At 48.6% G+C, this 15,186-nt stretch overlaps 1 protein-coding gene across 1 annotated transcript; it reads right to left on the bottom strand.

Annotated features, from left to right (window-relative positions):
* Window positions 1-3,920: 3,920 nt before the first annotated feature.
* LOC122371626 (chitin deacetylase 1-like) lies at window positions 3,921-13,586 on the bottom strand. The gene is made up of 10 exons (XM_043348062.1): window positions 13,229-13,586; window positions 8,844-8,928; window positions 8,254-8,375; window positions 7,843-7,988; window positions 7,355-7,563; window positions 6,984-7,137; window positions 6,600-6,738; window positions 5,117-5,363; window positions 4,626-4,829; window positions 3,921-4,327 (listed from the first exon to the last, which is right to left on the bottom strand). Exons 1-10 carry the CDS (start codon window positions 13,275-13,277, stop codon window positions 4,219-4,221), a joined length of 1,464 nt encoding a protein of 487 aa, XP_043203997.1. The 5' UTR covers window positions 13,278-13,586; the 3' UTR covers window positions 3,921-4,218.
* Window positions 13,587-15,186: the final 1,600 nt, after the last annotated feature.

Genomic DNA, 15,186 nt, shown 5'->3' with positions numbered 1-15,186 from the left:
ACCGCAAAGCAGCCCGGCCAATGACAATAAAACGATGACATGCATTTCATTTCCCGTGGACGCATATTGGTCATGGAAAAATATGGCGTTACAAGTCGAGGTCATCAGCCCACAGCCTCATGGTATACAGCAGTTAGAGCACGGATTATACTGTCCGTAATGCTCAGTGATGGATATGTTGGACATGTTGACGCTGGGCCACTCCGGATCAATGTCTGAACTACGGAATGATGTTCAGTGAAATAGCAACATATTTTCCAAGCTTACAGCCGTGCTATAGGTCAGGTGTGCAAAGGTTATGTAATGCATCAATTGCTGATTAGTGAGGGGAAACTAATTAATTTCTACTTATATGTCACATCATTTTCCTGAACTTGGTAAATGATGTTGCATCGTAGCAAAGACTTTGTTATACTAAGTAGCTTATTTCTGCATCCCTATGCATTACTTGCCAATGGAAATTAGATAATCTCTTCAGTGCAGAAGTCGTCATTCATTTTCCTCGATTAACACGTTTTGTCGATCGCTGCTTTCCTCACCATTGCCGCGTTGCTTTCCTCCAAGTCGCTTTAAAACGTCCCCTATGGCGGCGCTCCCGACATGTCTGCCCTTTCTTAAGTGTGACGTTCTTTAGCCGGTGGGCCGCGATCACATCTCCTTCACTGTTTACTCCCCAAACAAAGTCATTGCTGGGCTCGGCTTTAGAGGTGATGAGCCCTCCTGGACCATTACCGGATAGCCGTCCGATCATAAACTAACCCGCTCTGCAAAGAGCAGTTTTATGTCGCGCGCGCTGAGAGGTCGTTGGAAATTTCTTAGAGCACTTGCCGAGTTTTGGAGATTAGGGATTGTTAAATGATTGAAGGTTTCTGATACAGTATCACTTTTTCTGACGCTGTCGTTTGTGAAAACTGACCGAAACATGTGTTCATAATAGGTAAAGAGCACCAATAGGCGTGCCCTTCATATAATATTCATCGATCACCGAGTATTGGTTCTCTCTTCAAGCATATAGCGCTGGAATACTAGGTCACTCACTTATTATTCTGCTTTCGTCAGCCTGTAGCCCGGCCGCCTTTTACAACCGATCCCAGCTCAAAAAGTCTCACCCGACAGCGTTACCTATTCATTTTGCTGCTTCAAAAGACCACGGTGTCAGGTGGTCTGAATCCTTTACTCGGGGAAGTCTGCTTAAGCAGTCTCTTTTCAAGACCCACAAACATCATACATTTGGCGTCTTGGCCCCTGAACTGAGACATAATCAAATACGGCGCCTAAATTTTGACCATTTCATGGTGATAAAATGTCTTTGAAGACGTAAATAAGGTCTGAATGAAGTACTGGTGTGCAGTTAAATGGGTAAATCAGAAGGCCAGCGAGTAGCATTCGAAGCCCATGCAATGTGCATAGATCATAAGGGAATCTTCTGCTGGTATGAAACTCAAAAATTAAATTGTGCTGAATGCTTTATCCATCTAAGACCAATGCTAGCCAGATGTGCAGACCAGCAAATTAGTATTCCCGCATGCACATTGGAGCTTCCTCGCTGTGAATTAGTTTATCGCATGCATTCAGCATTTGCTGTCCTGGAAAGACACGGTTTATTGGAGGGCTACGGCACGGTTAGGATTTTAGCGTCATCATGCATTAGCTTCTAGAAACGCCATTGTTTTAGATGAGGAATTATTACGCTTCTCAATATTGTGTCATTTCTAATGAGATATCTAATAAATTTAATGGGATGGGTTAACCCTCGCCGACACACAGGGTGATGCAACCCCCTAAGATTTTTCGCAAATAACTCGCGTAAGAAGCGGCCGATCGCGACGAAACCTTCAGTACCATCGCGCTGATCAATTTTACACTTATTCTGAAAACTTCATGACCCTGACCCAAATGACCTTTGACCTGTGACCTACTTTTCGAGACCAAGTTTGGCCGGAATCGCGGTTCGGCGTATGCCGGTTCGCATTAGCCGCGCGTTTGCAGTCCTTTCGTGGTTTCAAGCGTTCAAACATCTGTTGATGCTTCCCCTATGCATAAGGGTGGATGTCAAGGTCATCTGAAGGCCAGGTCAGGTCACTGGCCTTTGATGACCTCGATCCACTTTTTCGAGTTTTACATGCCTCTAACTTAACCCTCGCCCATGTATGGGGGGTTGGTGCAACCCCCCCTGAGGTTTTTCGGAAATAGTGCAAAAACGGCGGCGCGCAGCGCCGCCAAATTTTGGGTACCTGATGGGGCAAACCTTGCGCATCTTTTGATAAAAAAAAATTTGACCGGGTCATGTCAGGTCACGGAGTTATGACGTCACAAAGGGAACAGCCTCCGGCCGGATTTTCACAAACTGAGTGCCAACGCCCGAGGTTTCCTGCCGGTGGTACGGACATCGGTTGATGGATCGTGATGAAACTTCACATGCATGTTGGGGCAAGTATTGGCTATCATATGGTATAAGAAACTTGACCGGGTCAGGTCAGGTCACGGAGCTATGACGTCACAAGAGGAACAGCGTCCGGTACTATTTTTGAAAAGCGCCCGAACCACTATTTTGCTAATTCTTGTCACCTCAATGGGAATATGCAGCAATATTAGCTTCTATAGGGAGCAAATGGACCTACCAAATCCAAAAATACAATCAGATTTCAAAAATTTAAATTTTGATTTTTCGAATTTCTGCCGCCGACTGTGACCTTGCCGACTTCCGGCGCTCCCAACGCGCCATTTTTAGAGCTAGGGAAACGAAATACATACCAAACGATAGAGAATTGATCAAGGAACACGATAGTGAAGGTTTCAAGTCGATATCTCCCACCGTTTTGCCGCAATCGCCGCGGAAAGTTGAAAAAAGTCTATTTTTCCGAAAATTTGACCTTTGACCGGTCAAAAGTAGGTCAAATGTTGACCTAGGACCAAAAAATATACCACCAATCGCGAGATCTCGGCGAGAGCAATCCGTTGGTCTTTTCCGCTAAGCTCTACGACGCTCCGTTTTCAAACGCCAAGGGGGGGGGGTCGCACCAACCCCCCCCCCTGCATGGGCGAAGGTGGCAGATCGCCGTTTACGGGCGAGGGTTAAGCCAGTTTTTGGAGCTGATTTCGAAGTTAGCAACCATCTGAACATTTGCGAAGTAGTTTTGGTGCCTTCGTAACATGTTACGAAGCTATCAGAGGTGGTTGACACGAACTTCAACTATCCGGCAGGACCTTTACTGGTTGACCTGACCTGACCTGACCCGACCTGGCCTAAATGTATAAGGACATCATCTGTGATCAAAACGAACATGATGTTCGTGATCAGCACCCCGGAACCCCCATGGCAGCCAAACTTTACGACGTTCTAACAGGTCCCGATTTTCCCGACGGTTGGGTCATTGACCTGACCTGGAAGGTCAACCGATGACCTAGGACCTTAAAATTGGGTATCATCGGCTTATTTTTGTCAGGGCAACACGTTCATGTTTTCCGCGAATCTCTAGCTCGATCAGGGGCCAAGCGCGAGAGGGGAGGTCGTCCCCCCCCCCCACACACACACACACTTGCGCCGTCAAAGGACGCAAAATGGCCTGTGCCGGGGAGGGTTAAATTGGCTTTATAATCAACGATCTCTGAGTTTTGACGTTCGTAACAGAGGATTCCAATCGTCCTCAAGTACCTAGCCATGGCCGTCCCCCCCCCTTGGATACGTCCCTGGCCATGATCATATCAAACGTGATAGCTTTCATGATAACGAAGCATTACCTTGGGATACTGTGCTGCAATTATGCGTGACTGACTTTGCAGTGACAACCGCTACACTTTTTAGGTGTTATGCTGTAAAAGGCAAATGGTATGTTTGTTAAAATATATTCATATAATACGTTTACGTATATTGTTTGTCTTCGGTGGTAAAGCTTTTATCTACATACAGAATGCAGTCAAAATCTTAAACTCATTTATTGAGCTTCGAAACACGTCACGTTCGTCATGCTAAATTATCACAAGAGTGAACTCTAACAGGCAATTAACGACAAACACTGTCCAACCGCATTAAATTGTCACTGGTCGGGCTCCTGAATAACATCGGGACACTCACTTTCTCAACCAAACCCGCGTGACGCGACGACCTCAAATCGAGCCTTTCACAAGTCCAACAGGAGACATGTCACGCAGAGCCCCCTAAGCATCACCAATGGTCATCAATGGTCACCACACAGTGGTGTCGGCCGCTGTTGCCGCCTATTTCTTGAACTGGACGCTCTCGTAAATGTCGGGCTGTCCGGCGTCACCGTCGCTGTCGTACAGCCACGGGTACTGCTTCGGGCACGAGAAGCACGTCGTGAAGTACCTGTAAAAGAGGGCAAAAGAAATGTGAGCGGGCGTTCTGTGGAGACAGATTGACGATAAAGGCAACTAGCTTATGAAACAAGCAATATGAAAGCAAGAGGAATCGCCCGAAAAAAATGAGCCGAGTCCGAATCGTGTCATTTAGTCTGCGACGTCCTCGGACATTTATCCCAATTCCACTGGTATCATAGCAGGGAAAGTAAATTACGTGCCGAACCATTGCGAGGTTAGCAAAACCATCCCTAGTCTCTAGTTCTACCAATTCCCCATTCAGCAACTACAGAGGCTCGCGGACTGACCTGGTGCCGGGCACCCAGGCCGGGTCGCCGTCCTTGGGCGGTTTGAAGCTGATGCGGCAGGTGTTGGGCAGGTTGCACGCCGGCTCCGGGATGTCCTTGCGCTTCCTGCAGTCCCACTGGTCGAGCTGAGCCAGCTGGTTGATGGGGATCGGATCGGTCATCCAGTAGAGGGCCTGCGTCATCGTCACGAACCAGACGTCGTCCCTGCGGAAGGCGAGGGGGGCGGGAGGTCAATACATGTCACAGGCCGCTGGTTGGCGGGAAGGTTGATGAAAGACATGGAGCGAGTTAAACCTCCAGGGTTGGGATAGAGCAAGTTATGCAGCTGAACAGCGTTAGGCTGGGTGTCTTCTGTCCAACAAAGAACTACAAATGCAGTTTGCAATGAACTGCACAAAATAAACAACAAATAATTGCATCTGCCATCTTTTTCTTTAATGACGGGAAAAACTCAGCATTTCTGCATTTTGCTGCCGAAGAGCGGCACTCACTTCTGGTTGAGCCACTGCAGGAAGAGGTTGAGACCCTCGATGAGGTTGGCCTCGTTAAACCAGTTGGTGTGGAAAGAGAGCTGGTAGGGCGCCCGGTTGCTCTCGTAGTGCCGGTTGAAGTCCTCCTTGAACCAGGTCAGGATTTCGGCCGGCTCGTAGTTGAAGAGCACACACTGGTCCAGGTAGGGACAGTGACCGCCGTCGTAGCCCTGGACGTAGTGCGAGTTGAGCGGGATCTCCCACACACCTGGGGGAGCAGAGGGATGATTAAATCACACTTTGTAGATAAGGATGGATACTGAAAAACACCTAACATCAGCGCATATAGCAAATAAGAGGAACATGTTTTTTGCACTTACACAGTGCACAGTTGTAATAGAATTTAAACAACCGAACACCAGTAGCGCCCAAAAGTCTCTCTTTTATCCACAAAATTCTCCAAACAAATTTGTACGTACAATTATTTCCGCGTGGAATAATTTCACGCACTTCAATAATCATACCACTTCTGACACACCCCCCTCTGATCTTCAAGATCACTAAAACGCACACAAACAAAATATCAAAAACGTTTATCTTCGGTCATCAAACCGCGGCCAAGCTAGGCACCATCGTCGGTCACAAAACCAAACCGTGCACCTTAATCGGTCAACAAACCGGAGCACTCGCCGCTCACCTCCCGGGCACCATCACCGGGCACCATCGCCGGTCTCCAGCACCGGTCTTCATTACCGGTCTCCAGCACCGGGCTCCATCACCGGGCTCCATCACCGGGCTCCAGGGCTCCAACCAAACCGGAGCACTCGCCGCTCACCACCCGGTCTCCATCACCGGGCTCCACGACCAGTCACCATCACCGGGCTCCATAACCGCGGTCTCCAGCACCGGGCTCCATCACCGGGCTCCACCACCGTGCTCCAGCACCGGTCTCCATCACCGGGCTCCATCGCCGGTTACCATCACCGGACTCCAGCACCGGTATCCAAACTGGACAAAATCGAATCGATCGTTGGTTCGTTGTCGTGCCTCGCCTCTTCGCCATTTTTAGCTTCCTTTATCTTCCCTGTCGAATTTTCCCTTATTTATACAATACCGTATACTAGACCGAGATAAGGCCGAAATAGCTTGTAATAGAATTTAAACAACCGAACACCAGTAGCGCCCAAAAGTCTCTCTTTTATCCACAAAATTCTCCAAACAAATTTGTACGTACAATTATTTCCGCGTGGAATAATTTCACGCACTTCAATAATCATACCACTTCTGACACAACAGTGTAAATAGCACACATAAAATACATAAAATCAGAGAGATGCTGCATAACTATCCCGCTCAATTAGATTCAAACGCGGCCATAACGATCAAAATTGAAAAATAGACATAAAAATGACAAGAAAAAGAATACGAACATCACGTGGCCTCAGTGGCCCACCAACACCAGTTGGATCTCAGTGAGCCCTGCGTCAAACAAGCACCAACCTACCCGGGTACTGGGAGGTGGGGCAGCCACCGGAGCGACACTCGTGCGAGATCTTGTAGTCGAGCGTGTACGGCCAGATGGGTACCCGCAGAGGCGGCACGGGGATGGAGCTGTCCCACGCGAAACCGTGCTCCAACAGCACCTGAGGGCGGCGGGAGGTCACGGTCATAAACAACGATCACACATGGGATCAGAGTGACAGTGAAGCTGCCGTAAAGGTCTGAGAACCTTCAGCAATGCACCGTTATTTTTTTTTTTTAGGACGAATCGATTTAAAATAAGACAAATAAATCGATATAAGAATAGACCGATATAAGTTTTACCTACACTTAAGTTTTTGTTCTCTCGTTTTTATCAAAGCTAAGCATTTCTTAAGCACCAACTCACGTCGAACTGTCGGTTGTCGCCGGGCTTCAGGCGCGGCGCGCGCATGCCGAAGATGTCGAACTCGGACACATTGGCCCACTTGGCGAGCATGGACCTCATGCCGACCATCTCCTGCACCCACTCCTCGTAGGTCTGACCCTGCAGCTGCCGGGACCTGTAGCGGTCGGAGGAACGGCGTCAATACCGAGCGAGATATAGGAGCAGGATATGACATCAGTATCCCAAGTTTTTTTCTATCATGACAGTAATCTCTACTTTTGACATTAGTCTCCATAGATTACACAAACTTCATCTCGGCGTTAGTCTCTGTAGGTTATCTCCACCTATTATAAATAAATCGTCGCCCGTAAAGCCCTCCGGCGGTGCCTTACGTGATGCTGTTGACGGCAATCTCGTGGCCCTTGTGGTAGAGATCCTGCACCATCTGGTAGTTGGAGTACTCGTGGCTGACGAAGAAGGTGGCGCGCATCGGACACTCGTTGGGGTTCTTGTAGACGGTGTCGTTGAAGAGAGCCAGGTAGTGCTCGTAGTTCTGACCGTTGACGGCTCCATCCAGGGACAGAATGACCATCTGTGGTGTCTGGAAGGCGATAACGGGGTCGGGTCAGCCATGCAATGCTGAGTGAGGCATGATCCACCAGCTACATTGTCTATCTTTTGCCTATGTGAACGGATCAAGAATGATGGTTCGGGCATGCTTCCCTTGTATTGAAAAAGATAAGGCCACAGCGAAACCGCTAGAAATTATAATTAATGTTATAAGGAGCGCTTTAATACATTTAGGTGACAGCCAAAACATGAAAGCACACTGATACTTAAGTTTCCTTTTACAGGAGGGATGAGGGAAGCAGTGTCTCACCTCCTTGGGGTCAATGTCTCCGGGGATGCGCGTGCCATCCTTTGAGCAGAAGCAGCCCGGCTCGGCCGGGTCGACCGGGGTCAGGCTGCAGCGTGCCGGGTCACACGCCGAGGCCGCGTACGGGTCCGGCGTGGTGGTGGTCACCTCTGGCACACACAGAGGGCAGACAAATTATCAGACACGAATGGAAAAGTTGGGTTGCATATCAAACTCACGAAGCAAGCTTTCAGCGGTGAAATCAAGCACCTATAACATTCGAAGTGATATTTGCTATCCGTCTACGTGTTCGCAGCCCGCATAAAATTACAGGCTATTGAATAAACTGGACGCTTTAGCACAGGAAGCCAAACACGTTCACTTTATTGAAAGTTCCATAGCAGTACACCGTTATTTTGTCCACTCTGAACTCACCGATTTCCTGCGGTCCGCAGACGGCCAGATTTTTGTAGGTGCACTGTTTGTCGATGGCGTGCCAATGCAGGCCGGCAGGACAGAGTGAACTGTGAGGGTACGAGTCGACGCACGAGTAGAACCTGCAGAGGTAGAAGACACGGCGTGTCAGGAATCAGTGGAGGCAAGCGGCAACAAACATACAAAGATTGTTGTATCACGCAATCCTTTCTAGTAAAGCAGCATTTAACCAAAAAGACAATGGTACATTTTTGTTATCGGGGATCAAATCCAAACGATTTCAAGATTGATATGAATGCACACATCGACATGTGTTGTACTTAGTCATTGTTAATCAGTTAAAGTTTAAATTATGCACATAGACAATTCGTCGATTAGACGGCGATTGACGCCAAGAGTCCGGTTGATTTATGTGTCGTAAAAATATTCAGGTAAGGGATCAAATGCTGGGATCAAAAATAGCAAATTAGGAATGAAACTAGCAATTCCGAGCAAAAATGCCTATTGTGTGTAAACTGTAAAGGTAAAGCCATGCATGTATTTAAAGATCATATTTTCATTAATTTACAAGGAGGTCTCACTTTACTCACTTTCTGCAGTTGGTCGGGTCAGCGAACATGCCATCTGACTGGGGACATTCGAAGTCGCCGCTGTCCGGGAGGTTCTGCCCCGCGGCTGTGGAAGACAGGTCACAGGTCAAGTCAGTGTCACGGTGTCACGGGTGGATCACGGAGCGACGTATCACGGTGCGGCGGCTTGTGCACCGGATGGCGAGTGACGTATCAGTGGCTTCATACATATCTATCGATCAGTGGCGGCGTATTGATCTCGCCACTGGCAATGTGCGCCGCGTTCCTGAACATTTGACAATTAACAATTAACATTGATACACAACACTGCGTACATCTGCCATAGTTTAAGCTTCAGCCCCAGCATCCTCATCCCTTCCATCAATCGGATATTTTGCGGCTTATAATGTTAGAAACAATATGAAATAATGCATCATTCTTGTCAATGTAGCAGGGTTTGCACTGCACCGACCATTGGATCCCTAACGACGGGATTATAGAGCACCAACAACAAACGATCGTTGTGGTGGGTGCGTATTGTGACGTTATGCCCGACTGTCACCCATATCCGGCCTGTTCATATAATAAAGGTAGGTCAACCCTAACGGACCTGGCGACTCTCTACATAAGCATGCGCAGAAGAAAGGTGAGCTGGCCTACACGCATTCTAAATATATGCGTAATGACAAGAGCTCGTCTTCTATCAACACTGAATAACTCCTTATCGCCTAATAGGCGGTCTATTCCCGTCTCCATATTAGTTCGACGAACGTGTTTCAAGGCGTACGTGAAAGTCATGCTCCATTTTTATGCTCCAGTGCCTAATAAACCGCTGTTCCTATCCCGTATTTTCTCTGTGTGAGCCCGGAAACGATGGAGACGGAAGAGCCGTCATCGAACCGTCAGTTTCCAACAGGTTGACCATGGGATCGGCCTTGATCGGGGCATGTCGGAACTCAGATATACTGAGTGCTCCGGTAGGTACCTGTATACCGACAGCTAAGAGATGACTAAAAAGACTGGCTGGTGACAAGAACCAAACGCTTCCGGAACTGGGAACAAGCAACTGTTATGCATATTATCTTGTTATACAGCATTTATGCAGTCGATTGTTCATAACCAATTCAAATCTATATTTCAATCAACTTGCGGCATTATACCTTTGCATGTAACTAGCATCGTTTATTTGTCCTTCGGCCGTTTTCACATAAGACGCCTCAGAAAGATTTGCCGCAAAGTGAAAATGGAAAGAGAAATGAATAATGATTTAGTCGGGCCAATGAGATCCTCATTGGGCGTCGCGAATGCTATATGTGGCACACTTCATGTTGAACAGACAGCGACGATATATAATATGACATGGAAGATGTAAAGGGGGGGGGGGGCTGTTGCAGGCTGTTGCAGACAAGCCTTGAACAATTAATTGCTCATTGTAGGTACATTTAGGTACAACTGTACCGAAACACGTTCACGCGATGTTATCTCAGGTTCATCCCTTCACTCTGCGTCGGTGAGAGTTAACGTCAGACATCTCCCTCTCCCCTACAAGGACCGGTCCTTAGGTGGGGCGACGTCAGCTCACATCCAGTGCTCACCATCCCAGCCCCGAGTTCGACACCTCTCCCTCCAGCCCCTCCCTCCCCTCCCGGGGACTGCACTCCCTCCTCCCCGGCACCGCCGTGGCACCGCGCTCCACTACCGGTTCCTCTCCCTTTCTCTGAAGGTGGTGGGGACCCGAGGTTACCGTTAGACAGGCTGGCCCTCTACTGAGCTGATCTCAGCTGAGGCCTGAGCCGTCCGTCGGACCGGCACCGGAACTCCGGCTCAGCTCGACACAGACTAGCCGGGGCTGGTGCTCACAGAACGGAGATGGTAAAATTGGCCGGCTTGAAAAGATGCAGAGGTGCAAATTTTGCCGACTTGTTACAACGTGAAGAAATGCTTAAAAGAATCAGCTCGTTCTAAAACGAGAACAACAAAATTGATTCTTATATCATACCTACACCTGAAGAAATGAAATTCATTTGAAATTCAGCCCAATCTCGAATAAGAACATGTGCCTTTTTTGGTATTAGACACCAAACAGAGTTGATATCGGCACGAATAGAGCAGAAACTCTTTCCAAAACCTTGCGTGGCGAAAGCTCTTGGGCGTGGTTAGGCCTAACATTTTGACGAGTTGTCACCATTGCAATGCAATACACTGACGTGCCATTGCTAAATCCGGTGCATGGAACCAGTCATGTCTGTCGCAGCAGCTTTTACGTCGATGGGTTTCGTTCCGCCAAATGTGCGATGGTCACACGACGGCCAATGGGTGTGCCTCGCGGGGGTGCATAACAATGGTAACACGGACCGTGATTGTTAGACGGTGAGAGAATGGTGAATGGCTGGAGAGAGAGAGAGAGAGAGAGAGAGAGAGAGAGAGAGAGAGAGAGAGAGAGAGAGAGAGAGAGAGAGAGAGAGAGAGAGAGAGAGAGAGAGAGAGAGAGAGAGAGAGGAGAGCAGGGATCAATGAAGTGTGATCAAATGTAAGTTAGAGCTTAGCGCCTAGAGGTTGAATTAACAAAATGTATTGATCGTGGTGAACCCGAGCCGTCATCACGCGATTTTCTTGTCTAATGTTTGAAACGCTGTGGCACCGTTATAAAAGTTCCGAAGCCAGGCCGCACCCTGACGTCCCGATTCTGAGAATCGCGCGCTCTGAGGATTACACTCTGAGACTATTGTTAACGACTGGGCTTTCCTTACCAGGCGACATCTCGGAGAAATGCTCAGGGTGGTACCGAGATCGCCAAGGTTAAGCTGGTCACCTCTGAGTCGACAGGTCCGACCGCAGCGTCCTGGTGACTGACTGTCACATGACGATACATTGTGGAGCCAAAAGCACTCGTCTTGTTGTGTTTCACAACCTAATGCATCCTGCAGCAGCACACAGTCCCATCACTGGTAGTCACTCCTCCCACTTTCCCCTTCACCGGCAGTAGCCGCACCTCTCTCCTCTCCCATTCATTATTCTTCTTCCCATCTCTTACTTCAAACTTCCCTGCCCTCTCTTGTATTTACCCCGCCCGGTGACAGCCACCCACTCCCTTCCCTCTCCTCATCTCTGAGCCCCGCGGCTCTCAGCTGGTCCGGTCCAAGGCCGGCTGATCGGTACCGGTGCCCGTGCGACCGGCCCGGTCCCGCTGCCCCACCACCACCAGTGACCGGTCGACCTCCATCAGTGGCCGGCCGGCCGGCACGCGCGCCTTTCTAAACCCGCCGCCGACGTCGGAGGTTACCTCACCAGAGGCGACTGGCCCCCACCGGGAGGCTCAGGGGCTCCGGAGACGACCGCAGACTGATGAGTGCATCGATAGGATTGATAATGAGCTCTTTTATCCCGGTTGATGGCTTAAAATTTCTCTTCGGGGACTATCTTTGTCATCGGAAAGAAGTTTTCGCATGTTTAGTATTATTAACGCTTGATGATTCATAGTCGCAAGTGAGGTCATCATTCACGATTCAATAACATTACAGGAAAGGAGTTTTCTATAACCACCCAGATCTACTGCACGGCAAGTGACAATAAGTGATGGGACAAAGACATGACGAGAGAGTATATATTGGAACGTAAGATCTAAATGTCGGATACGACAGGTATCGCATGCTTATCGGCAAAATATTTTTTAAAGCTCAAGGCAGGGAGGATGACAATGACAAAAACACATCGCTGTTCGGAACTGCACAATTCGACATAACACGGATAAGAATTGCGAAAGGTACGGGGATGACAACAGTGGACAAATGAGGAGTCAGGGGTGACGAAGCAGAGCTGAACAGACGAGAAAATGCCGTGGATTGTAGATGTGCGGATTGAGGCTCGTGTCGAGTCGTGCTAAGAGGAAGTACTTGTTGCTTATGGAGGTAATGCTGGACGTAGAAGAGGATTGTAGAAACAAAATGAAGGAGATGACGGTATTGGTGATGTTTGCTACATGACAGGAGGTATATTGAACAAAAATGTCTTGGTTTGACTGTGTCGGCCACTCTGATTTGGGCAAGAGACAGTGCGCTCCATGGTCTGTTTGCACGCCGATGCCGTTACCGTCTGTGAAAGTCTTAATATCAAACATAAAAACAGTGGAATTCTGATGATGAATGGCACACAAGAAAACACAGCCAACAGTATGAATGCAAATTCCGGGCTGGCGTGTCAGCTCGTCCTCGAAGGAAGGGAGAGGCCGTCCTTGGAGGAAGAAAAGTAAGGAGATGCCGTTTTTTAGGACGAAGGTTACCGTCCTCATGGGGAAACGGAACCATCCTCGGAGAAAAGGGCATCGTGCACACGGGAAGAGGCGCCGTCCTCAGATGAGGACGTGCAGTCCTCAGAGGACGCAGAGACACCGTCGATCGTCTACTCACCGAGGCAGAGGAGGCCGGCGGCCAGCAGTGCTCCGCGGACACGCACCATGGTGGACCCCTGACGGACGAGGAGTGACCGCACCGCTCCGCGTCCGCCGCGCCGCCGCCGCCGCCGCAGCACTTTCCCGACCGGCCAGAACCAGCTGCCGAGGTCGCCGCCCGGTCACGTGACCCGACCGGCCGGTCCCCGGCGAGGGTCACGTGGTCGTCGCTGCTCCCCCGCTAGTTCTGTAAGTCACTGTGGCTTGAAGATGCCCCAAGCATCCCGCGATGGACGCGTGAGTTGATATGCAGTCAGCGCGTTTGTGCTCGACTGTCATTTGCGAGTGAGGAGTTCGAAAACCGGTTATGGCTATCGCTGAAAGCAAAAACGGCGCAGTTATTCTCGACAAACAAAAGGGAAAGGAGATCCGAAGAATGATCGCAGGGACAATGCTGCACACGAATGCGATTCATCGTCCACAGCATTTAGCATAACGTTTAGAACGGCGTGCGGTAGCTGGCTGCGGACATACGCAGCTGAGAGTTCGGTGCGTTTGATGCCACGATCCTCGTTACCAATGCTTTACAATGTGTCACTGTGCTCTCTGACCTTGGAATGTCGCTTAGGTATGCCTACATTTTACGATTATTTCATGTAAGTGCTTACAATGTGGCTATATCTGGCCCAGCGGACAGCCGCAAGTCTTCCTCAGCCGAGCGCGAATGTTCGGTGCCACTGCATAATACAATTCCCTCAATTCACGAGATATTGGAAAAGAAATAAAGTTGACAATTAGACCAACTAGCCCGTATTCGAGTCAGGTTTCTCACTAGCACTAGTCGAGCTAACTTAGCTTGCTGACCATCATACGGAAACAGCTGCACGTTTCATGAAGTTCGTGATTTTGCAAATCGTACTGCCTGGTGATTGTGATTTTAAAACAGATAAAACAACTTTAAAACTTAAAAGGGTACTGAGTTCTCGAGTATCTGAAACTTATGCATTGCGTACCTCAATGGTATGGAACATCTGAACTGGAAATATCAGGTGTAGGATTACGTAACCTCCATATGCACTTGGATTCGAAACTTCTTCTGAGCAGTATCCTGGATGAATAAAAATGACACCATAACTTCACATACTATTACTTATTTTATAATGAGCGGTATCCTGGATGAATAAAAATGACACAATAACTTCACATACTACATTACTAGTTTTATAAAGCGCAATTTCTAGCTGGTGCAAGCGTAGCCTTACCCAAAGCTTTATAAACGTTACCATTTGAGCTGAGGCAGCCTTGTATTTGGTGCAAGTAGTTATCCACTGATTGCAGATAGATGCACGTTCCTCATGCCCTTAATTACGAACATAGGCATTGGACTCTTCCAGTTCAGCATTAACAGCACAGTTGTTTTCCGGCAAAAGTAAGTTCCCGCGTACGTTAAATGGCGCTAGTTTATGTGGCACGAGTTCTAAACTTTGTGAAATTCATTTTAACACAGCACTTTCAGAACAATTTCCATTTGTCCGGTGCAGTGGTGTCATGTTTGTCTGGACGTTTTGGATAGAGTTGTCCGTCGGTTCTGCAATGCTGTATGAAAGTTCCGCTGACTGATATTTCCCTAAAGCAACACGTTTTCTTTTTGCCTTAACCCTCGCCGGCCGAGGGGGGGGGGCGGGTGCCGCCCCCCCATAGGGTTTTTTCGCGATAGCTCCGAACACGCTGGCGATAGAGAGCTGAAAATTGGCATACCTGACCTTTGATCCAAGCCGGATCTTTTGACACCAACCGCATTTTTGAGTCAGGTCAGGTCACTGACCTATGACGTCATAAGTGAACCTCTGCACGGTCTTCAGATGTCGCAACTTCGCAACGCCCTCACTGCCAGAGGAAATGTCACAGGGAAATGAAACTTGCAGGATCTAGTATCCATTATGAGTCCCACAGCTTGTATATCTCGGATTTTTCCTA

This window comes from Amphibalanus amphitrite, unplaced genomic scaffold (assembly GCF_019059575.1).
Source record: "Amphibalanus amphitrite isolate SeventyFive unplaced genomic scaffold, NRLGWU_Aamphi_draft 001264F_arrow, whole genome shotgun sequence".
Classification (NCBI taxonomy): domain Eukaryota; kingdom Metazoa; phylum Arthropoda; class Thecostraca; order Balanomorpha; family Balanidae; genus Amphibalanus; species Amphibalanus amphitrite.
This window is presented reverse-complemented; position numbering and strand designations above follow the sequence as displayed.